The 25,457-nt window shown below is 37.6% G+C and overlaps 1 protein-coding gene across 1 annotated transcript in view; it reads left to right on the top strand.

Annotated features, from left to right (window-relative positions):
* The window catches only part of CWC27 (CWC27 spliceosome associated protein homolog), a 260,233-nt gene that overhangs the window by 123,548 nt on the left and 111,228 nt on the right, over positions 1-25,457 (top strand). The window contains 2 exon segments of the mRNA XM_027520263.1: positions 23,511-23,589; positions 23,591-23,615. Coding sequence (XP_027376064.1) covers positions 23,511-23,589; positions 23,591-23,615 — 104 coding nt within the window.

Here is a 25,457-nt window from a genome sequence, read left to right as displayed (position 1 = left end):
TTTCACCATTGAGGATAATGTTTGCTGTGGGTTTGTCATATATAGCTTTTATTATGTTGAGGTATGTTCCTTCTATTCCTGCTTTCTGGAGAGTTTTTATCATAAATGGGTGTTGAATTTTGTCAAAGGCTTTCTCTGCATCTATTGAGATAATCATATGGTTTTTGTTTTTCAATTTGTTAATGTGGTGTATTACATTGATTGATTTGTGGATATTGAAGAATCCTTGCATCCCTGGGATAAAGCCCACTTGGTCATGGTGTATGATCTTTTTAATGTGTTGTTGGATTCTGATTGCTAGAATTCTGTTTAGGATTTTTGCATCTATGTTCATCAGTGATATTGGCCTGTAGTTTTCTTTTTTTGTGGGATCTTTGTCAGGTTTTGGTATTAGGGTGATGGTGGCCTCATAGAATGAGTTTGGAAGTTTACCTTCCTCTGCAATTTTCTGGAAGAGTTTGAGCAGGATAGGTGTTAGCTCTTCTCTAAATTTTTGGTAGAATTCAGCTGTGAAGCCGTCTGGACCTGGGCTTTTGTTTGCTGGAAAATTTTTGATTACAGTTTCAATTTCCGTGCTTGTGATGGGTCTGTTAAGATTTTCTATTTCTTCCTGGTCGAGTTTTGGAAAGTTGTACTTTTCTAAGAATTTGTCCATTTCTTCCTCGTTGTCCATTTTATTGGCATGTAATTGTTGATAGTAGTCTCTTATGATCCTTTGTATTTCTGTGTTGTCTGTTGTGATCTCTCCATTTTCGTTTCTAATTTTGTTGATTTGATTTTTCTCCCTTTGTTTCTTGATGAGTCTGGCTAATGGTTTGTCAATTTTATTTATCCTTTCAAAGAACCAGCTTTTGGCTTTGTTGATTTTTGCTATGGTCTCTTTTGTTTCTTTTGCATTTATTTCTGCTCTAATTTTTAAGATTTCTTTCCTTCTACTAACCCTGGGGTTCTTCATTTCTTCCTTTTCTAGTTGCTTTACGTGTAGAGTTAGGTGATTTATTTGACTTTTTTCTTGTTTCTTGAGGTGTGCCTGTATTGCTATGAACTTTCCCCTTAGGACTGCTTTTACCGTGTCCCACAGGTTTTGGGTTGTTGTGTTTTCATTTTCATTCGTTTCTATGCAAATTTTGATTTCTTTTTTGATTTCTTCTGTGATTTGTTGGTTATTCAGCAGCGTGTTGTTCAGCCTCCATATGTTGGAATTTTTAAGAGTTTTTCTCCTGTAATTGAGATCTAGTCTTACTGCATTGTGGTCAGAAAAGATGCTTGGAATGAGTTCTATTTTTTTGAATTTACCAAGGCTAGCTTTATGGCCCAGGATGTGATCTATCCTGGAGAAGGTTCCATGTGTGCTTGAGAAAAAGGTGAAATTCATTGTTTTGGGATGAAATGTCCTATAGGTATCAATTAGGTCTAACTGGTCTATTGTATCATTTAAAGTTTGTGTTTCCTTGTTAATTTTCTGTTTAGTTGATCTATCCATAGGTGTGAGTGCGGTATTAAAGTCTCCCACTATTATTGTGTTATTGTTATTTTCTCCTTTCATACTTGTTAGCATTTGTCTTACATACTGCGGTGCTCCCGTGTTGGGTGCATATATATTTATAATTGTTATATCTTCTTCTTGGATTGATCCTTTGATCATTATGTAGTGACCTTCTTTGTCTCTTCACAGCCTTTGTTTTAAAGTCTATTTTATGTGATACGAGTATTGCTACTCCTGCTTTCTTTTGGTCCCTATTTGCATGGAAAATCTTTTTCCAGCCCTTCACTTTCAGTCTGTATGTGTCCCCTGTTTTGAGGTGGGTGTCCTGTAGACAACGTATGTAGGGGTCTTGTTTTTGTATCCATTCAGCCAGTCTTTGTCTTTTGGTTGGGGCATTCAACCCATTTACGTTTAAGGTAATTACTGATAAGTATGATCCCGTTGCCATTTACTTTATTGTTTGGGGTTCGAATTTATACACCATTTTTGTGTTTCCTGTCTAGAGAATATCCTTTAGTATTTGTTGGAGAGCTGGTTTGGTGGTGCAGAATTCTCTCAGCTTTTGCTTGTCTGAGAAGCTTTTGATTTCTCCTTCATACTTGAATGAAATCCTTGCTGGGTACAATAATCTGGGCTGTAGGTTATTTTCTTTCATCATTTTAAGTATGTCTTGCCATTCCCTCCTGGCTTGAAGAGTTTCTATTGAAAGATCAGCTGTTATCCTTATGGGAATTCCCTTGTGTGTTATTTGTTGTTTTTCCCTTGCTGCTTTTAATATTTGTTCTTTGTGTTTGATCTTTGTTAATTTGATTAATATGTGTCTTGGGGTGTTTCTCCTTGGGTTTATCCTGTTTGGGACTCTCTGGGTTTCTTGGACTTGGGTGATTATTTCCTTCCCCAGTTTAGGGAAGTTTTCAACTATTATCTCCTCAAGTATTTTCTCATGGTCTTTCTTTTTGTCTTCTTCTTCTGGAACCCCTATGATTCGAATGTTGTAGCGTTTAATATTGTCCTGGAGGTCTCTGAGATTGTCCTCATTTCTTTTAATTCGTTTTTCTTTTATCCTCTCTGATTCATTTATTTCTACCATTCTATCTTCTAATTCACTAATCCTATCTTCTGCCTCTGTTATTCTACTATTTGTTGCCTCCAGAGTGTTTTTAATTTCATTTATTGCATTATTCATTATATATTGACTCTTTTTTATTTCTTCTAGGTCCTTGTTAAACCTTTCTTGCATCTTCTCAATCCTTGTCTCCAAGCTATTTATCTGTGATTCCATTTTAATTTCAAGATTTTGGATCAATTTCACTATTATTATTCGGAATTCTTTATCAGGTAGATTTCCTATCTCTTCCTCTTTTGTTTGGTTTGGTGGGCATTTATCCTGTTCCTTTATCTGCTGGGTATTCCTCTGTCTCTTCATCTTGTTTAAATTGCTGAGTTTGGGGTGTCCTTTCTGTATTCTGGCAGTTTGTGGAGTTCTCTTTATTGTGGCGTTTCCTCGCTGTGTGTGGGTTTGTACAGGTGGCTTGTCAAGGTTTCCTGGTTAGGGAAGCTTGTGTCGGTGTTCTGATGGGTGGAACTGTATTTCTTCTCATTGTTCAGTCGCGCTGTGGGGAGGGAGGGAGGGATGCTGCAAACAAATAACACTGGCGTGCGCTCGCAGTGCCTCAGCCACACTGGGTCTGCCCCTGCTCACGGCGCGTGTAGCTCCTGCCCACACTGCTCGGGCTCTAGGTTGTTCCACCGGGAACAATCCGAGGCTGGCCCTGGGTTGCATGTACCTCCCAGGTCCAAGCCGCTCAGGTTCAGGCACTCGGGTAGTCCTCAGAGGCACAGACTCAGTTGGGCCTGAGTTTTGTGCTCTTCCCAGGTCCGAGCAGCTCAAGTGATGAGGTGTTTGGCGAGCGCCAATGCTGCGACTTATCGCCTCCCCGCCACTCGGTTATCTGGGTGTAAAACCGGCGCACCTTCTCAGGCAGATGTTAACCGTCCAGACCCCCAAGAAGTTTTAGTTAGCAAAGAAGCCTGCTTACAGTTTTATAGATAATGTCTCTCTGGGGCTGCGATTGCCCCCTTCCGGCTCTGGCTGCCTGTCACCGGAGGGGGAAGGTCTGCAGCTGGCTATCTTTGTTCAGTCCTTTGTTCCGTGCGTGGGCCTGGCGGTCTTAGGTTAGGGCTGGCTTTTCGCGTGGTAGATATCCCACAGTCTGGTTTGCTAGCCCAAATTATTTCGCTCAGATAGTGCTCAGGGTATTCAGGCCAGATTCTTACTCTAAGCGATGCAGCCCGCGCTGTGCCTCCCTGCCCAGCCCTCGCTTGCTAATGGTGCCTGCAGGCGTCTGCGCTGCTTCTCCGCTGGGGGAGTTACCATAGGGCTCGCAATCTGCGAGTTTTAATTGTTTATTTATTTTTTCTCCCTGTTATGTTGCCCTCTGTGCTTCCAAAGCTCGGCACAGATTCGGCAGTGAGAAGGTTTCCTAGTGTTTGGAAACTTCTCTCTTTTTAAGACTCCCTTCCCGGGATGGAACTCCGTCCCTCCCTCTTTTGTCTCTTTTTTTGTCTTTTATATTTTTTCCTACCTCCTTTCGAAGAGTTGGATTGCTTTTCTGTGTGCCTGATGTCCTCTGCCGGCATTCAGAAGTTGTTTTGTGGAATTTACTCGACGTTTAAATGCTCTTTTGATGAATTTGTGGGGGAGAAAGTGTTCTCCCCGTCCTACTCCTCCGGCATCTTGGCTCCTCCTCCAGTTCTAACTGTTGCTTCCTGACCTGCATACAAATTTCTCAAGAGGCAGATCAGGTGGTCTGGTATTCCCATCTCTTTCAGAATTTTCCACAGTTGATTGTGATCCACACAGTCAAAGGCTTTGGCATAGTCAATAAAGCAGAAATAGATTTTTTTTGGAACTCTGTTGCTTTTTCCATGATCCATCAGATGCTGGCAATTTGATCTCTAGTTCCTCTGCCTTTTCTAAAACCAGCTTGAACATCAGGAAGTTCATGGTTCACATATTGCTGAAGCCAGGCTTGGAGAATTTTGAATATTTCTTTACTAGCGTGTGAGATGAGTGCAATTGTGCGGTAGTTTGAGCATTCTTTGGCATTGCCTTTCTTTGGGATTGGAATGAAAACTGACCTTTTCCAGTCCTGTGGCCACTGCTGAGTTTTCCAAATTTGCTGGCATATTGAATGCAGCACTTTCACAGCATCATCTTTCAGGATTTGAAATAGCTCAACTGGAATTCCATCACCTCCACTAGCTTTGTTCGTACTGATGCTTTCTAAGGCCCACTTGACTTCACATTCCAGGCTGTCTGGCTCTAGGTCAGTGATCACACCATCGTGATTATCTGGGTTGTGAAGATCTCTTTTGTACAGTTCTTCTGTGTATTCTTGCCATCTCTTCTTAATATCTTCTGCTTCTGTTAGGTCCATACCATTTCTGTCCTTTATCGAGCCCATCCTTGCATGAAATGTTCCCTTGGTATCTCTAATTTTCTTGAAGAGATCTCTAGTCTTTCCTATTCTCTTGTTTTCTTCTATTTCTTTGCATTGATCACTGAAGAAGGCTTTCTTATCTCTTCTTGCTAATCTTTGGAACTCTGCATTCAGATGCGTATATCTTTCCTTTTCTCCTTTGCTTTTCGCTTCTCTTCTTTTCACAGCTATTTGTAAGGCCTCCCCAGACAGCCATTTTCCTTTTTTGCCTTTCTTTTCCTTGGGATGGTCTTGATCCCTGTCTCCTGTACAATGTCACGAACCTCCATCCATAGTTCATCAGGCACTCTATCTATCAGATCTAGGCCCTTAAATCTATTTCTCACTTCCACTGTATAATCATAAGGGATTTGATTTAGGTCATACCTGAATGGTCTAGTGGTTTTCCACACTTTCTTCAATTTAAGTCTGAATTTGGCAATAAGGAGTTCATGATCTGAGCCACAGTCAGCTCCTGGTCTTGTTTTTTCTGACTGTATAGAGCTTCTCCATCTTTGGCTGCAAAGAATATAATCAATCTGATATCGGTGTTGACCATCTGGTGATGTCCATGTGTAGAGTCTTCTCTTGTGTTGTTGGAAGAGGGTGTTTGCTATGACCAATGTATTCTCTTGGGAAAACTCTATTAGCCTTTGCCCTGCTTCATTCCATACTCCAAGGCCAAAAATTAAGAGAAGCGAAAAGCAAAGGAGAAAAGGAAAGATATAAGCATTTGAATGAAGAGTTCCAAAGAATAGCAAGGAGAGATAAGAAAGCCTTCCTCAGCAATCAATGCAAAGAAATATAGGGAAACAACAAAATGGGAAAGACTAGAGATCTCTTCAAGAAAATTAGAGATACCAGTGGAACATTTCATGCAAAGATGGGCTCAGTAAAGGACAGAAATGGTATTGACCTAACAGAAGCAGAACATATTAAGAAGAATGAATTTATTATTATTTCACAATAAACTGTTGAAAATTCTGAAAGAGATGGGCATATCAGACCACCTGACCTGCTTCTTGAGAAACCTAATGCAGATCAGGAAGCAACAGTTAGAAGTAGACATAGAACAACAGACTGGTTCCAAATAGGAAAAGGAATACGTCAAGGTTGTATATAGTCACCCTGCTTATTTAACTTCTCTGCAGAGTACATCATGAGAAATGCTGGGCTGGAAGAAGCACAGGCTAGAATCAGAATTGCCAGGAGAATTACCAATAACCTCAGATATTCAGATGACACCACCCCTATGGCAGAAAGTGAAGAGGAACTAAAAAGCCTCTTGATGAAAGTGAAAGTGGAGAGTGAAAAAGTTGGCTTAAAGCTCAACATTCAGAAAACTAAGATCATGGCATCTGGTCCCATCACTTCATGGGAAATAGATAGGGAAACAGTGGAAACAGTGTCAGACTTTATTTTGGGGGGCTCCAAAATCACTGCGGATGGTGATTGCAGCCATGAAATTGCAAGACGCTTACTCCTTGGAAGGAAAGTTATGACCAACCTAGATAGGATAATAAAAAGCAGAGATATTACTTTGCCAACAAAAGTCCGTCTAGTCAAGGCTATTGTTTTTACAATGGTCATGTATGGATGTGAAAGTTGGACTGTGAAGAAAGCTGAGCATCGAAGAATTGATGCTTTTGAAGTGTGGCGTTGGAGAAGACTCTTGAGAGTCCCTTGAACTGCAAGGAAATCCACCCAGTCCATTGTAAAGGAGATCAGTCCTGAATTTTGTTTAGAAGGACTGATGCTAAAGCTGAAACTCCAATACGTTGGCCACCTCATGGGAAGAGTTGACTCATTGGAAAAGACTCTGATGCTGGGAGGGATTGGGGGCAGGAAGAGAAGGGGACAACAGAGGATGAGATGGCTGGATGGCATCACCGACTCGATGGAAATGTTTCTGGGTGAACTCCAGGAGTTGGTGATGGACAGGGAGGCCTGGCGTGCTGCAGTTCATGGAGTCTCAAAGACTGTGACACAACTGAACGACTGAACTGAAAGTATTTTTATTCTTTTTCCAGTTACTGTTGTAGATCTCATACTCAGTTCTTTATTCTCTTTCATTCTTTTCATATAATAAACATATTTGTTTTATTTTTGCAGTATCTGAAGTTTTGAGAGTCAGGTTCTATTACTTATTGTTCCTTTTATTCTTATAAACAATGCCTTGTTTCCTTGTATATTATGAACTCTTTTTATTGAGAGCTGATTTTTTTAGAACTTTTTTTAGAGTTCTGTGATATCTAATTAAAGATTCTTTGTTTAAGAGAGGATTTCACTTTAGTTCAAGCAGGTACATTAGAGTACCATACAATATTAGTGATTTTAATTGAAAATACTCCTTAGATACCCTGAGAATATTCATTAGCTTGAATGCCTACTTACCCACATAGACCTGAGACAGACAAGCTTCATTGCAGCCTTTCTCTGTTTTATAGTTGATGTTTTTATTCCCACGCTTCCAGTGAGTGGAGAATGTTTAGCTTTTTGTATAGGAGTTCTAGTTCATGATTAAAACACCATGTTAAACCCACATTTCTAGGTAGAATAACTCAGTGTCTCAATAATAGTAGCAGTGCTTCTTTGGTTTTTAGTCTTCCCCTTGGTTTTCAACCCCTTGGTTTTTAGTGAGCCAAGCTTTGCATTTAAAGGTATTTTTTTTAAATGTGTGTTTTTCAGCCCTCCTAGGTATTTGATTGTAAGAGAGTTTTTGGGTTACCTAGTATTCTGCCTTACTGGAATTAAAACCTCATTTGTTTTTCATATTGATTTAATGTCATTCTATAAAGTTGGATTATGGAATAGACATATGGCTAAAGACGGAACTTCTGCTACAACAGATTTACTCCACTTCTATGAAATACTGGCTAAGCCAAGTTCTTCCTGTGAAATAACATGTTTGATTTAGAATTTTTTACTTGGTATTTAGACAGAATAACACTATCACCTATGCTTATTCTGGATATTTTATGATTTAGTGCAGGGTTTACTCTTGTTTAGTTTGTTCTGGAATAGACAGTAAGATTTTCTAAGATATGAAGGAGGTTGACAATCTATATCAGATGTCTAAACTTTTTATTTAAAAATAAATGTGATCTTTCATATGAAAGGAATATGACTGTAAGTCTAAAGGCTAGTTGCAGATGCATTTAAATTCTTCCTTCTTCTCAAATTTCAGTGTACATATAGGTAGGGATTATGTACCTATGGAGAGGCATTATAGTCTTTCTTTTCCTACCTAGTGGTATAACAGATTATAAAAGGGCATGTGGAACATTATCTCTCAGATTAAATTTTATCTTCTGATAGATACATCTAGGATCATTTAGACTAAAATAATGTAGATTCTCTGTTAATCTCCCTCGTAGAAATTGTAAGTGTGTAAACACACAGACACACACACATACACACATACATATATACATTTCCTTGTTGACTTGTTTTTTCCTTATCTTCTTGACTAGACTATAATGGATGACAATAAGCGATTCTATTCCAAGTGTTTAGTAACCACAATTAAGATGTGAGAATTTAGTAATTTTTAGGGGTTTTTTCTACTTTATATTCCTCATTTTCAGAGCATATGATATTTAATCCAAGCAGTACATCAGACACACACACACAAAACTTATCAGTAAGCTTTTAAAAGCTGTGCATCCATGAGAAAAATGGAAAGATTTGCCTTTTTAAACTCTTCAGTTAGCCTGAGATCTCATTTTGTCAGTAATTGATCCTGTAAATAGTAAGAATAGTAGTGTTAGTACTGGAGAGGAGAAGAATGATAGTAATTGAAGAAGCAAACTCATGTTGGTCACATATTCTGAGCCAAGCACCACGATAAGTATACTGAGTAATTTCCATGGAATCATGTTTCTTCCTTACAACTTTACCTTAATTGTCAAGATGAGAAAACAGATTTACATTGGTTAGCTTAATTGTCTAAGCCCATATTGCTAGTAACAGGTAGAACAGAACTTTGTACACACAAATCAGGGGTTCTGTGATTTAATTTGATTTTGATTTTTTAATTTCCTGTGTATACTTTCAAAATTAATGTATAAACTATAGCATATTATACTTCCTGATACATGTTTAACCTGCATCTCTGCTCTTTCTGCCCTTGCTGATGATACCATACTAAAAATCATGTCATACATTTATAGTTTTAATACTTATGATGGGCTCTCATTATGGCCATTTTATGATTTCATCAACAGCCAAGCTGTTGTTTCATTACAAACAGATTCAGTATCTTTGTGATTAAAGCGACAAACTAAAAACCATGAAGGCTGTACTGTTTAGCTTGCAATCATTTCCATGTGTTATGAATTCTTATCAGATGTTGGGAAATAGGAGGCTACATCCATGGTCCAAGAAGCAATGATCTGTAATGGACATGTGTTTAGCAGTCAGCTTGCTTAACAAGATCTCTAAGCAAATTCATTTACCATCTTATGTAAGATATATATACATATTCCATTTTATTTTTGTACATTAAAGTTTTCTTCAAAAGCATGTCAAGTACTCAGGTCTTGATAATTTTACCTTTTTTTTTTTTTTTAAAGTGAATATTAGAGTTCAGTGTTTGAGCTCACCACCCTTATAGTAAGATAATATTTCTCATGCCATAAGTAAAAAGAACAGATATAACTCAAAATTTTCCTAAGGCACATTCCTGGAAACTGGAGAAAATGAGAAAAGCATCTGGGAAAAAATAAAAACTGACTGAAAATTATGCAGGATACATATCATTGCCATATTAAATCCTCAATCTCAAGCTGAAAGTTGTACGATTTAAAAAATTGCAAGAATTCTACCTTTTATAAAGTAATATAAACTGTCTGATAAAAATATAAATATACTGCTACTTACTTATTCATAGTCTGTTCTGTTGCATGAAAAATACTCAGCTCAAAAATAACGTATTCAACTCTAAATGTACTTTTCATTCAGTGGGCAGGAAACATATTAAGGGGAAAACTGCATAAAGAATTAGGATGTCTGTATCATGTTTATAGTATTGTAATTGATTTAGGCAATATTGAAAAAAATAAAAAACTCTTACTATCTCTACACTTCAACTTCTTTGTGTCTAAGACCTCTCACCATTTCTTTAGATAATGGGCCTTAAGATCCTAAAACCAAAGGAATTGAAATAGAATGATATACAGAGTGCAATCACTTTTTACATTTATAGTTGATTATCCATTTCAAAAATATTAATTTATACCTTCCTCGGATTATTTTTAGATTATGATATAACTGAGATAAAGGAAGAGAATTAATTGCTTTCCTGTAACCATATAATGATGTTGGTTCTAGGTCTTCTGAAACATGTCTCTTTTTTTTATGCAAAAGTTTTATTTAATCTTTTGGAATGGACATGGGCATTAAGATGAAAACAACATCCATCAATGAGATTAGAGTGTATATCTTTAACAGTATAGTAATTAATATCATTTTACATAAAATCATTGATTTTTATTTAAAGTTTTAATTCTTTAAATTGCTTATATAATTTAATAGTCATGAGTTGGTTGTAGTATATTTTCTTATTTAAAAAAAGAAAAAATTCCCTCGTAGCTCAGATGGTAATGAATCTGCCTGCAGGAGACCCGGGTTCAATCCCTGGGTTGAAAGATCCCCTGGAGAAGGAAATGACGGCCCACTCCAATATTGTTGCTTGGAGAATTCCATGGACAGACCATGGGGTCACAAAGAGTCAGATATGACAGAGGGACAAACACTTTGGGCCTCCCTGGTGTTTACTGGCTCAGACAGTAAAGAATCCACCTGCAATGCAGGAGACCTGGGTTCAATCCCTGGGTTGGGAAGATCCCCTGGAGGAGGGCATGGCTACACACTCCAATATTCTGATCTAGAGAATCCCCATGGACAAAGGAGCCTGGTGTGCTACAGTTCATGGGGTCACAAAGACTCAGACACAACTGAGCAACCAAGCACACGTTCTAAGCACCTAATGAAAGTGAAAGTCACTCAGTCTTTTCCGACTCTTTGTGACCCCATGGACTATACAGTCCCTGGAATTCTCCAGGCAAGAATACTGGAGTGGGTAGCCGTTCCCTTCTCCAGGATATTTTCCTAACCCAGGGATCAAACCCAGGTCTCCCGCATTGCAGGTGGATTCTTTACCAGCTGAGCCACAAGGGAAGCCCAACAGTACTGAGGTGGGTAGCCTGTCCCTTCTCAGGGAATCTTCCCAACCCAGGAATTGAACTGGGGTCTCCTGTATTGCAGGCAGATTTTTTACCAGCTGAGCTACCAGGGAAGCCCTAAGCACCTAATAGTGCTTTTATTTTAATCCTTAATCTTTGCATTGGTCTTGTTATAATACATAGGCTGAATATAGTCACTATTTATAGATAAGATGATGCTGCGAAAGTGCTGCACAGCAAATATGGAAAACTCAGCAGTGGCCACAGGACTGGAAAAGGTCAGTTTTCATTCCAGTCCCAAAGAAAGGCATTGCCAGAGGATGCTCAAACTACCACACAATTGCACTCATCTGACACACTAGTACAGTAATGCTTAAAATTCTCCAAGCCAGGCTTCAGCAATATGTGAACCGTGAACTTCCAGATGTTCAAGCTGGTTTTAGAAAAAGCAGAGGAACCAGAGATCAAATTGCCAACATCCATTGGATCATTAAAAAAGCAAGAGAGAAGATGGCGGAGGAGTAGGACGGGGAGAACACTTTCTCCCCCACAAATTCATCAAAAGAGCATTTAAACGTCGAGTAAATTCCACAAAACAACTTCTGAATGCCGGCAGAGGACATCAGGCACCCAGAAAAGCAACCCAACTCTTCGAAAGGAGAGAGAAGAAATACAGCTCCACCCACCAGAACACCGACACAAGCTTCCCTAACCAGGAAACCTTGACAAGCCACCTGTACAAACCCACACACAGCGAGGAAACGCCACAATAAAGAGAACTCCACAAACTGCCAGAATACAGAAAGGACACCCCAAACTCAGCAATTTAAACAAGATGAAGAGACAGAGGAATACCCAGCAGATAAAGGAACAGGATAAATGCCCACCAAACCAAACAAAAGAGGAAGAGATAGGAAATCTACCTGATAAAGAATTCCGAATAATGATAGTGAAATTGATCCAAAATCTTGAAATTAAAATGGAATCACAGATAAATAGCCTGGAGACAAGGATTGAGAAGATGCAAGAAAGGTTTAACAAGGACCTAGAAGAAATAAAAAAAAGTCAATATATAATGAATAATGCAATAAATGAAATTAAAAACACTCTGGAGGCAACAAATAGTAGAATAACAGAGGCAGAAGATAGGATTAGTGAATTAGAAGATAGAATGGTAGAAATAAATGAATCAGAGAGGATAAAAGAAAAACGAATTAAAAGAAATGAGGACAATCTCAGAGACCTCCAGGACAATATTAAACACTACAACATTCGAATCATAGGGGTTCCAGAAGAGGAAGACAAAAAGAAAGACCATGGGAAAATACTTGAGGAGATAATAGTTGAAAACTTCCCTAAACTAGGGAAGGAAATAATCACCCAAGTCCAAGAAACCCAGAGAGTCCCAAACAGGATAAACCCAAGGAGAAACACCCCAAGACACATATTAATCAAATTAACAAAGATCAAACACAAAGAACAAATATTAAAAGCAGCAAGGGAAAAACAACAAATAACACACAAGGGAATTCCCATAAGGATAACAGCTGATCTTTCAATAGAAACTCTTCAAGCCAGGAGGGAATGGCAAGACATACTTAAAATGATGAAAGAAAATAACCTACAGCCCAGATTATTGTACCCAGCAAGGATCTCATTCAAGTATGAAGGAGAAATCAAAAGATTTTCAGACAAGCAAAAGCTGAGAGAATTCTGCACCACCAAACCAGCTCTCCAACAAATACTAAAGGATATTCTCTAGACAGGAAACACAAAAATGGTGTATAAACTCGAACCCCAAACAATAAAGTAAATGGAAACGGGATCATACTTATCAGTAATTACCTTAAACGTAAATGGGTTGAATGCCCCAACCAAAAGACAAAGACTGGCTGAATGGATACAAAAACAAGACCCCTACATATGTTGTCTAAAAGAGACCCACCTCAAAACAGGGGACACATACAGACTGAAAGTGAAGGGCTGGAAAAAGATTTTCCATGCAAATAGGGACCAAAAGAAAGCAGAAGTAGCAATACTCATATCAGATAAAATAGACTTTAAAACAAAGGCTGTGAAGAGACAAAGAAGGTCACTACATAATGATCAAAGGATCAATCCAAGAAGAAGATATAACAATTATATATGCACCCAACACGGGAGCACCGCAGTATGTAAGACAAATGCTAACAAGTATGAAAGGAGAAAATAACAATAACACAATAATAGTGGGAGACTTTAATACCCCACTCACACCTATGGATAGATCAACTAAACAGAAAATTAACAAGGAAACACAAACTTTAAACGATGCAATAGACCAGTTAGACCTAATTGATACCTATAGGACATTTCATCCCAAAACAATGAATTTCACCTTTTTCTCAAGCGCACATGGAACCTTCTCCAGGATAGATCACATCCTGGGCCATAAAGCTAGCCTTGGTAAATTCAAAAAAATAGAAATCATTCCAAGCATCTTTTCTGACCACAATGCAGTAAGACTAGATCTCAATTACAGGAGAAAAACTCTTAAAAATTCCAACATATGGAGGCTGAACAACACGCTGCTGAATAACCAACAAATCACAGAAGAAATCAAAAAAGAAATCAAAATTTGCATAGAAACGAATGAAAATGAAAACACAACAACCCAAAACCTGTGGGACACGGTAAAAGCAGTCCTAAGGGGAAAGTTCATAGCAATACAGGCACACCTCAAGAAACAAGAAAAAAGTCAAATAAATCACCTAACTCTACACGTAAAGCAACTAGAAAAGGAAGAAATGAAGAACCCCAGGGTTAGTAGAAGGAAAGAAATCTTAAAAATTAGAGCAGAAATAAATGCAAAAGAAACAAAAGAGACCATAGCAAAAATCAACAAAGCCAAAAGCTGGTTCTTTGAAAGGATAAATAAAATTGACAAACCATTAGCCAGACTCATCAAGAAACAAAGGGAGAAAAATCAAATCAACAAAATTAGAAACGAAAATGGAGAGATCACAACAGACAACACAGAAATACAAAGGATCATAAGAGACTACTATCAACAATTACATGCCAATAAAATGGACAACGTGGAAGAAATGGACAAATTCTTAGAAAAGTACAACCTTCCAAAACTCGACCAGGAAGAAATAGAAAATCTTAACAGACCCATCACAAGCACAGAAATTGAAACTGTAATCAAAAATCTTCCAGCAAACAAAACCCAGGTCCAGATGGCTTCACAGCTGAATTCTACCAAAAATTTAGAGAAGAGCTAACACCCATCTTGCTCAAACTCTTCCAGAAAATTGCAGAGGAAGGTAAACTTCCAAACTCATTCTATGAGGCCACCATCACCCTAATACCAAAACCTGACAAAGATCCCACAAAAAAAGAAAACTACAGGCCAATATCACTGATGAACATAGATGCAAAAATCCTGAACAAAATTCTAGCAATCAGAATCCAACAACACATTAAAAAGATCATACACCATGACCAAGTGGGCTTTATCCCAGGGATGCAAGGATTCTTCAATATCCCCAAATCAATCAGTATAATACACCACATTAACAAATTGAAAAATAAAAACCATATGATTATCTCAGTAGATGCAGAGAAAGCCTTTGACAAAATTCAACACCCATTTATGATAAAAACTCTCCAGAAAGCAGGAATAGAAGGAACATACCTCGACATAATAAAAGCTATATATGACAAACCCACAGCAAACATTATCCTCAATGGTGAAAAATTGAAAGCATTTCCTCTAAAGTCAGGAACAAGACAAGGGTGCCCACTTTCACCATTACTATTCAACATAGTTTTGGAAGTTTTGGCCACAGCAATCAGAGCAGAAAAAGAAATAAAAGGAATCCAAATTGGAAAAGAAGAAGTAAAACTCTCACTATTTGCAGATGACATGATCCTCTACATAGAAAACCCTAAAGACTCCACCAGAAAATTACTAGAACTAATCAATGACTATAGTAAAGTTGCAGGATATAAAATCAACTCACAGAAATCCCTTGCATTCCTATACACTAATAATGAGAAAACAGAAAGAGAAATTAAGGAAACAATTCCATTCACCATTGCAACGGAAAGAATAAAATACTTAGGAATATATCTACCTAAAGAAACTAAAGACCTGTATATAGAAAACTATAAAACACTGGTGAAAGAAATCAAAGAGGACACTAACAGATGGAGAAATATACCATGTTCATGGATTGGAAGAATCAATATAGTGAAAATGAGTATACTACCCAAAGCAATCTATAGATTCAATGCAATCCCTATCAAGCTACCAACAGTATTCTTCACAGAGCTAGAACAAATAATTTCACAATTTGTATGGAAATACAAAAAACCTCAAATAGACAAAGCGATCCTGAGAAAGAAGAATGGAACTGGAGGAATCAACCTACCTGACTTCAGGCTCTACTACAAAGCCACAGTTATCAAGACAGTATGGTACTGGCACAAAGACAGAAATATAGATCAATGGAACAAAATAGAAAGCCCAGAGATAAATCCACGCACATATGGACACCTTATCTTTGACAAAGGAGGCAAGAATATACAATGGATTAAAGACAATCTCTTTAACAAGTGGTGCTGGGAAATCTGGTCAACCACTTGTAAAAGAATGAAACTAGACCACTTTCTAACACCATACACAAAAATAAACTCAAAATGGATTAAAGATCTCAATGTAAGACCAGAAACTATAAAACTCCTAGAGGAGAACATAGGCAAAACACTCTCTGACATACATCACAGCAGGATCCTCTATGATCCACCTCCCAGAATATTGGAAATAAAAGTAAAAATAAACAAATGGGACCTAATTAAACTTAAAAGCTTCTGCACATCAAAGGAAACTATTAGCAAGGTGAAGAGACAGCCTTCAGAATGGGAGAAAATAATAGCAAATGAAGCAACCGACAAACAACTAATCTCAAAAATATACAAGCAACTCCTACAGCTCAACTCCAGAAAAAGTAAATGACCCAATCAAAAAATGGGCCAAAGAACTAAAAAGACATTTCTCCAAAGAAGACATACAGATGGCTAACAAACACATGAAAAGATGCTCAACATCACTCATTATCAGAGAAATGCAAATCAAAACCACTATGAGGTACCATTTCACACCAGTCAGAATGGCTGCGATCCAAAAGTCTACAAATAATAAATGCTGGAGAGGGTGTGGAGAAAAGGGAACCCTCTTACACTGTTGGTGGGAATGCAAACTAGTACAGCCACTATGGAGAACAGTGTGGAGATTCCTTAAAAAACTGGAAATAGAACTGCCTTATGATCCAGCAATCCCACTGCTGGGCATACACACTGAGGAAACCAGAAGGGAAAGAGACACGTGTACCCCAATGTTCATCGCAGCACTGTTTATAATAGCCAGGACATGGAAGCAACCTAGATGTCCATCAGCAGATGAATGGGTAAGAAAGCTGTGGTACATATACACAATGGAGTATTACTCAGCCATTAAAAAGAATACATTTGAATCAGTTCTAATGATGTGGATGAAACTGGAGCCTATTATACAGAGTGAAGTAAGCCAGAAGGAAAGACATCAATACAGTATACTTACGCATATATATGGAATTTAGAAAGATGGTAACAATAACCCGGTGTACGAGACAGCGAAAGAGACACTGATGTATAGAACAATCTTATGGACTCTGTGGGAGAGGGAGAGGGTGGGAAGATTTGGGAGAATGACATTGAAACATGTAAAATATCATGTAAGAAACGAGTTGCCAGTCCAGGTTCGATGCATGACACTGGATGCTTGGGGCTAGTGCACTGGGACGACACAGAGGGATGGTATGGGGAGGGAGGAGGGAGGAGGGTTCAGGATGGGGAACACGTGTATACCTGTGGCGGATTCATTTTGATATTTGGCAAAACTAATACAATTATGTAAAGTTTAAAAATAAAATTAAATGTTAAAAAAAAATTAAATGTAAACTCCTCTAAAAAAATAAATAAATAAAAAATTAAAAAAAATAAAAAAGCAAGAGAGTTCCAGAAAAACATCTATTTCTGCTTTATTGACTATGCCAAAACCTTTCACTGTGTGGATCACAATAAACTGTGGAAAATTCTGAAAGAGATGGGCATACCAGACCACCTGACCTGCCTCTTGAGAAACCTATATGCAGGTCAGGAGGCAACAGTTAGAACTGGACATGGAACAACAGACTGGTTCCAAATAGGAAAAGGAGTACATCAAGACTGTATATTGTCACCATGCTTATTTAACTTCTATGCAGAGTACATCATGAGAAACGCTGGACTGGAGGAAGCACAAGCTGGAATCAGGATTGCCAGGAGAAATATCAATAACTTCAGATATGCAGATGACACCACCTTTATGGCAGAAAGTGAAGAAGAACTAAGAGCCTCTTGATGAAAGTGAAAGAGGAGAGTGAAAAAGTTCGCTTAAAGCTCAGCATTCAGAAAACCAAGATCATGGCATCCAGTCCCATGACTTCATGGAAGATAGATGGGGAAACAGTGGAAACAGTGTCAGACTTTATTTTTCTGGGCTCCAAAATCACTGCAGATGGTAATTGCACACATGAAATTAAAAGACACTTACTCCTTGGAAGGAAAGTTATGACTAACCTAGATAGCATATTCAAAAGCAGAGACATTACTTTGTCAACAAAGGTCCGTCTAGTCAAGGCTATGGTTTTTCCAGTGGTCGTGTATGGATGTGAGAGTTGGGTTATAAAGAAAGCTGAGCGCCGAAGAATTGATGCTTCTGAACTGTGGTGTTGGAGAAGACTCTTGAGAGTCCCTTGGACTGCAAGGAGATCCAAGCAGTCCATCCTAGAGGAGATCAGTCCTGGGTGTTCATTGGACGGACTGATGTTGAAGCTGAAACTCCAGTACTTTGCCCACCTGATGCAAAGAGCTGACTTGTTGGAAAAGACCCTGATGCTGGGAAAGATTGAGGGCAGGAGAAGAAGGGGACGACAGAGGATGAGATGGCTGAATGGCATCACCGATTCAATAGACATGAGTTTGGGTGGACTCCAGTAGTTGATGATGAACAGGGAGGCCTGGCATGCTGAGGTTCATGGGGTCGCAAAGAGTTGGACACGACTGAGCGACTGAATTCAACTGAACTGATACTACAGATTTACCAAATTAAAAATATATATGATGAATTATTAACTGATGGCTAATTAGCTGATGCTGATGTCATAAAAGCCATGTTAAAATTCAAATGAATCCAAATTAGAGATCTATTAGGAAAAAAAGTAATTAGCTTAAAATTAACAGTACCTAATAGAAGTATTTATTTTATCATACAGGTGGAAACTAGGCTCTGAGGAAGCCAAACAGATGCCGCCTGGACTCAAGCAAGCCCATAGTTTGTATTCTTGCTTTGTAAGCAGTGTAAGGTGACATATAGTCCAGGCTTACAATTTTCATTCTTTTTTTAGCAGGTTCAAATATATTCTATTACCAATGGATAAAATTATATTCCAGAGAATATAAGATTGGGTCCCCTAAAACTAGACTGTTACCTAAAGACTAGGGTAAAAACATGTACTGCATTCTAAGAGTTATGGATTCCATGTGTACTAACAAATGGTGTTGTTTGAATAGTCTTGAAAGATTTTGACAGTGTTGTAAATTTTTATTTTCTTGAAAAATTCAGTATAATGAAACATAGTTTTATGTATATAGACAAAAACCTCTTTCTTTCTTTGTCTTTTTTGAGTTCTTGTTCATCATTGTTCAGTTTGTTTATTATTATGGCTACTTCAGCAGTATATCTAAATCTTTGTCTGTTTAAGAGTAGATTTTTAGAAGCTGGCATTAAACATTTATTACCCTTTTTAAAAATTATGAACAGAGTTGATCTTCATATGCAGTAGAGGTGGCATTTGTTTATAATAAATAATCAAGAAAATATTCCTACTTGACAAACAGACCTTAACTGTGGCACTGTTTTTAACAGAACTGAATAATAATAGCCATCATTGGTCGAAAATGTATTGAATGCCCAATATTTTAAATACCTAACTCTGATTTTATAGCTGAGGAAACTGAATCTCAAAGAACTTAAATAATTGTTGTTAGGTCTTCCAGACAATAAGTAATGGAATTGGGTTTTAAATCAGGACTTTCTGATCTTTTTAATATCTGTGCTTTAATATCTGTGTTAGTCTTTTTGATATCTTTGCTTTACTGGGTCTACAATAGTTTATACTCTCATTGCCCCTCATTCTTTGCATACTTCAGATCACCATGATAACTAGTTTGTTTGGCTGTCATGCAGCACTTCTTCAGCTTTCAAAATAATCTTCCCTCACCTTAGTCTTCAGAAAATATCATTTGAATTTCCTGAATATTTACCAAAAAAAAAAAAAACCCTTAAGCTAGTATTTAGTGGATGGAGCAAAGATGTGGTTGCTATTTTCTGTTTTCATATAACTTCAAGAAATAGGAAGTAATTACATTTATCTGAGAAATAGATCATGAGAGCTAACCCAGGCATTGATGGTGAGAGTCAAGAAGAGCAGTTGCATGTGAGAGAGAGATCAGAAAATGACATACTTGGACAGCGATTCAGTGAAAGGGAGGGTGAACAGTCCCAGGGGAAGTTTAAAGTTTGGTCATTAGAAGGAAATCGGTTTCATGATCAAATAGGGACTTCAGGAAAAGGAACAGATTTGACCAGGGAAAAGATGATTTGGAGTTTGGACATAGAGAGTTTGTAATTCTTGTGATATCTAGCCTCAAACTACATCTGGATCTAAGCCCTTGACCTGTGACTAGTTTGAATTGAGATGTCCTCTAAGTATGAAATACACACTGCATTTAGAAGAGTTAGTACAGAAAAAATGTAAAATAGTGTATTAATATTCTTACATTGATTCCATGTTAACATAATAATACTTTGGATATTTTGAGTTATTGAGCTAAATAAAATATGTTTTTAAAATTAACCTGTTTCTTTTTACCAGTTTTTAAAATGTGCTAGGAAACAAAATTGTATGTGTGTCTTGGCTTATATTTCTGTTGGACAGTACTAATTTACATAGAGATTTGTAATAGAAGTGTAGGGGGAGACATCTAGATTTGGAAATATCCTATTATAAAAGTGATAGTTTATAAGATTAGATAAAATGCCAGCATACAGGGTATAGAAATGAGAAAAATGACAATTGTAGTGTGAGAAGAGAAAGAGTAATTCAGAGGAGAAATGGAGAATCAGGACTCTAAAGTGGTACATAGTCTGATTAGCAGCAAATTTCAGAAGGAAGTAGTTCATATCTTTGGATGATAGGAAGGCCAAAGAGGAAGAAGAGGACTGAGAAAAGGCCATTGAATTTGACTGATACAGACCCAGTTTCAGTAGAGTACAAGAAGGATTGATTGCAAGAGATTAAGAACTTAGAGCTTGATGAATTAGACTCTGTATATAAGCTGTTCTTTCAGGCAAGGAGTCCACTTGTAAAGATAATAATCTCTTGTTTGGAGCAGAGTACAGGGAAATTTGAGTATGCTGTTGGCCGAATGAAAGGATCAGTAAAGTAGAAGTGCTTGAAGTTGTTAAGAAAGAGAAGATAATTTCTATAGTAAGGTCCTAATGCATTGGGTCCCAAACTTGAGTGCATGTTAAGTCACCTTGGTAACTTGGCACAGGAGCAAATTCCCAGGCAACTTCCCACATCTGAAGAAATCATATTTCCTGGAGATATGTCTCCCTGAACATGTTTTAACAATTTTTCTAGATGGTTATGATGTATCCAACAGGACAAACAAGAAAATTAAGGGTCCTGGTGAGGACATGAGGGAAATGACTGACCATAGCATCAGAATGCACAGAGAGCCAATTGGGTTAGAATAAGACTGGCAGACCATGAACTGTGATTAAGGAGTTGGCTTTCACTCATAGAAGAGTGAGCCTAAGTTCAGTAGGAATGAAAGACTGAGAAAGCTAAAAGCATAGTGATCAGATAGGGAAGTTTCAGAATTGAGGACCTTGGAGGTCATGCAGATACATACAAATAGGGCTGTGTGTTTGATACAGAAAAAAGTGAAAAGAACTGAGTCACACACATTATAAAACCCATCAGTTTAGTGACTCTAATACAGAACAGGAGTAAAAAAATATGAGACTTGGGGTTTAGGAGGAAGCACTAAAGGCTTTATTTGGGGGGGCACCAAAATCACTGGAGATGGTAACTGCAGCCATGAAATTAAAAGACGCATGCTCCTTGGAAGAAAACCTATGACCAACCTAGACAGCATGTTAGAAAGCAGAGATATTACTTTACCAACAAAGTTCCATCTAGTCAAAGCTATGGTTTTTCCAGTAGTCATGTATAAATGTGAGAGTTGGACTATAAAAAAAGCTGAGTGCCAAAGAATTGATGCTTTTGGACTGTGGTGTTGGAGAAGCCTCTTGAGAGTCCCTTGGACTGCAAGGAGATACAACCAGTCCATCCTAGAGATCAGTCCTGGGTGTTCATTGGAAGGACTGATGCTGAAGCTGAAACTCCAGTACTTTGGGCCACCTGTTGTGAAGGAACGACTCATTGGAAAAGACCCTGATGCTAGGAAAGATTGAAGGTGGGAGGAGAAGGGGACAACAGAGGATGAGATGGTTGGATGGTGTCACCGCTGCGATGGACATGAGTTTGAGTAGGCTCCAGGAGTTGGTAATGGACAGGGAAGCCTGGTGTGCTGCAGTCCATGGAGTCACAAAGAGTCGGACATGATTGAGCACTGAACTGCTGAACTGAACTAAAGGCTGAATCAGCTTAGAACCAGTGTCTTTAGAGACTTCCAGAATGGGGTGCCTCCTTGGGCTACAGTGTTCTCAGTCTCCATGACACACTCTAGCGTGTTGAAAATAGAGTGAATGCCTGACATTCACAGATATAAAATGCATAGGTTTAACTATTTGCAGGTGACTCACAGGGTTCATGACATGAGCAATTAATAATTGTTTCCAAGGCTTGAAATTGAATCTCCTGCCCTAAAGTGGCTTGTAGAAACCAGTCACATAACATGTAAGTGTTGCAGAAAAGCCAGCACTTACATCTTCATTTGCCTTTGATATATGATTGTATTAATTATCAAACTATCTCAGTCTGATAGGTTTCACAGAAGAGGAAATTATTTGGCAAATTGTGGTATCAAAAGGTTTAAAAACTAATTGAGTTTAAAAAAAAATGTAGCATTGCTCCTAGCATGTAATAAAAAAGGGTTCAAAATGAATTAAGTTTAAGAAAAATTTTAGCATTGTTCCTAGCATGTAATAATTGCTTGATAAGTGGTAGTTACTTGTACCAATTCAGGAATTCAATAAGTTTTGAAGTCAGATATTTTTTGTGTATGCCCAGGTTTAGAGAATAGTATTTATATTAAAAAGTTTGTTTTGATTTGGAATCTCCATGCATTATTAAACTGAATTTAGAATGTTAAATTTGAAAGTAAATTAGAAGGAGAACAAAGGTTCATTTATCACTCATCAACTGTTTGATATACTTGAAGGGGGCTGTATTTCATAGCACATGCCTATGTGCGTGCTAAGTTGCTTCAGTCATGTCCAGCTCTTTGCAACCTCATGGAGGAGCCCACCAGGCTCTCTGTTTATGGAATTTTTCAGGCAGGAATCTGGAGTAGGTTGCCACTTCCTTCTCCAGGGCATCTTCCCAACCTAGGAATCAAACCTGCCTTCCCTGGGTCTCCTGTATTGGCAAGAGGATTCTTTACCGCTGTGCCACCTGGGATGCCCCTATATTTCGTAGTAAAGTGTCTGCCTGAAATGTGGGAGACCTGGGTTCAATCCCTGGGTTGGGAAGATCTCCTGGAGAAGGAAATGACAACCCACTCCAGTATTCTTGCCTGGAAAATCCCATGGACGGAGGAGCCTGGTAGGCTACAGTCCATGGGGTCACAAAGAGTCGGACACCACTGAGAGACTTCAGTTTCACAATATATTGCTTTTGTGAAATCACAACTTTTAATATATCTTTTAAGTATGTTTCCATAGGGAGACCTGGGTTCAATCCCTGGGTTGGGAAGATCTCCTGGAGAAGGGAATGGCAACCTACTTTAGTATTCTTGCCTGGAGAATTCCATGGACAGAGAAGCCTGGCAGGCTACAGTCCCTGGGATCGCAGAGTCGGACACAACTGAGTGGCTGTCACTTCATTTCACTTCCATACCATAAATACACATACACAGAAACAAAATGAATTATATTATTCATGTTTTCTTACCGTACATGACAACTGGATTTAGGTTTTTTTGCTAAACAACTTCCTCAGTCTGTTATAAACTTATATAATTGTTTTTGATTTGTAGTGAAGAGCTCAGAAAAGAAGCAAGACAATTAAAGCGGGAACTCTTAGCAGCAAAACAGAAGAAAGCAGAAAATTCCGCAAATTCAAGCAGAAAAAAGAAGTGAAGGTAAGCACGGTTATCAAGCTTATATTTTCACTTGGTATTTCTTCCCTCTCTCCTTCCTGAATTGAGTGGTGGTGGTGTTTATTACTTTGTTTGGCTAGTTAGTCAATAAAATTGTTTCACTTAGGACTTTTGTCCGAGAAGGACATTCAATCAAATGTGATCATAACTACTGTTCCTTAATAAAGAGAGTACTTAACATCAGGCAAAACTTATGTTGTCATAGCACATATCTAGAAGTGCACAGGATAGAGTGTTCTTTTTTTTTTTTTTTTAAACATTGGGTACCCTTTAAAACATTTAATAAAAGTGTTTAGGCCCTACATTTTGCACTTGTATAAACATTATTCATACATTGTTTGAATAGTATTAAATATGAATTCCTGTTTTGTGTTTATTTTGCTCTTATTTAAGTACAGAAAATCTAAAACATTGATAAAAATGATCAAAAGCTTATCAGAATAATACCCTGCTTTTTACAGAGGTTAAATATTTCTTTATTGTACTTTTTTTTTTTTATTAAGCTAGAACAGCTTCAGAAAAGCTATTGCACTGAAGATCTTGAAACTATTTCAGCTATGAAACATGTAATGTTCAGTTTCCAAAATAGCAATTGGAACCCTCAAATCTGTCTTATCTTCACAATAGTAAAATACATTGTAGATTTGGTGAACATGATCAGAAATTTAATTGTTATCTTTAATAATGTACACTAAATTTGGCTTAATAAATTTGCTTTGTGCATATATCTTGTGTATTCTCATGCTTTTGGAAAGCATGAATAATTTTATCAATTGATACTAGGTTCTGTAATAGTGACTGGAGATAATTCAAAGCATAAGATGTAACATCTAACCTTAAAGAATACACATTCCAATACCAAACAGTGGTACAGCATTTGACCATGTGATTATTATTTATTTTAAGTAACACAAGTTATACCACATAAGCCTCTAAAGCTCAAAGTTGTTAGATGATTTGCACCATGTTCCCAATGACTATTGTTGTAAAGGCAGGTACTTGATAAAGAACTTGAAATTGCCAAAATATGTTTGAATGAAACAAATTATTAAAAAGTTAACTCATCCAAATGACACAAATTATAGACTGAATTTTAAAAAAAGGATAAAGTTATATATGTGACTAGATAATATTGGTAAAATGTAACCCAGAATAGAAAGAAGATATATTGGCAATATTGAGGTTTGAAGAAGTACAATAAGGATTCTTTAAGTTTGTGTATAATTTTCCCAGGAGATTGTTTCTTATAATTAAAAAGCACTCTAAATATATGAAAGTAATTCCTTTTAACTGGGAAGATCTTCATTTTTTTATTCTTTTCTGAGCTGCTGCTACTGCTAAGTCTCTTCAGTCGTGTCCGATTCTGTGCGACCCCATAGACGGCAGCCCACCAGGCTCCCCTGTCCCTGAGATTCTCCAGGCAAGAACACTGGAGTGGGTTGTCATTTACTTTTCTGAGCTAGTAATTGTTATTCCCACACTCCATCTCAAAGTCCATGATATACTGTGAAGTTGGTAATGGATGGTTCTTGCTTTTGTAGTTTATGATCTCAAAGAAGTGAAAGAACTGCAGTAGGAAGTTTCTGAAATAGAGCTGTATGGTTAAGACTTATATTAGATGTAAACAGTGCTGTTGTAATTTATCTGCCTTTGAAATACTTAATACAATTAGGTAAAGAAAGATTTGAGTCTTAAAACATTGATTTCTTAACACAAAGAGTCTTCTGGAGCTTATTTCAGTCTGTTTATATGAAAGTTAACCAGATTAAAACTCTTTTTATGCTGCAATTAGAGAATTATATTGGTAATTTTCTGAATTTAATT

This window comes from Bos indicus x Bos taurus, chromosome 20, assembly GCF_003369695.1.
Source record: "Bos indicus x Bos taurus breed Angus x Brahman F1 hybrid chromosome 20, Bos_hybrid_MaternalHap_v2.0, whole genome shotgun sequence".
Lineage (NCBI taxonomy): Eukaryota > Metazoa > Chordata > Mammalia > Artiodactyla > Bovidae > Bos > Bos indicus x Bos taurus.
The sequence above is the reverse complement of the archived record's forward strand: the minus strand, read 5'-3'. Positions and strand labels throughout refer to the sequence as shown.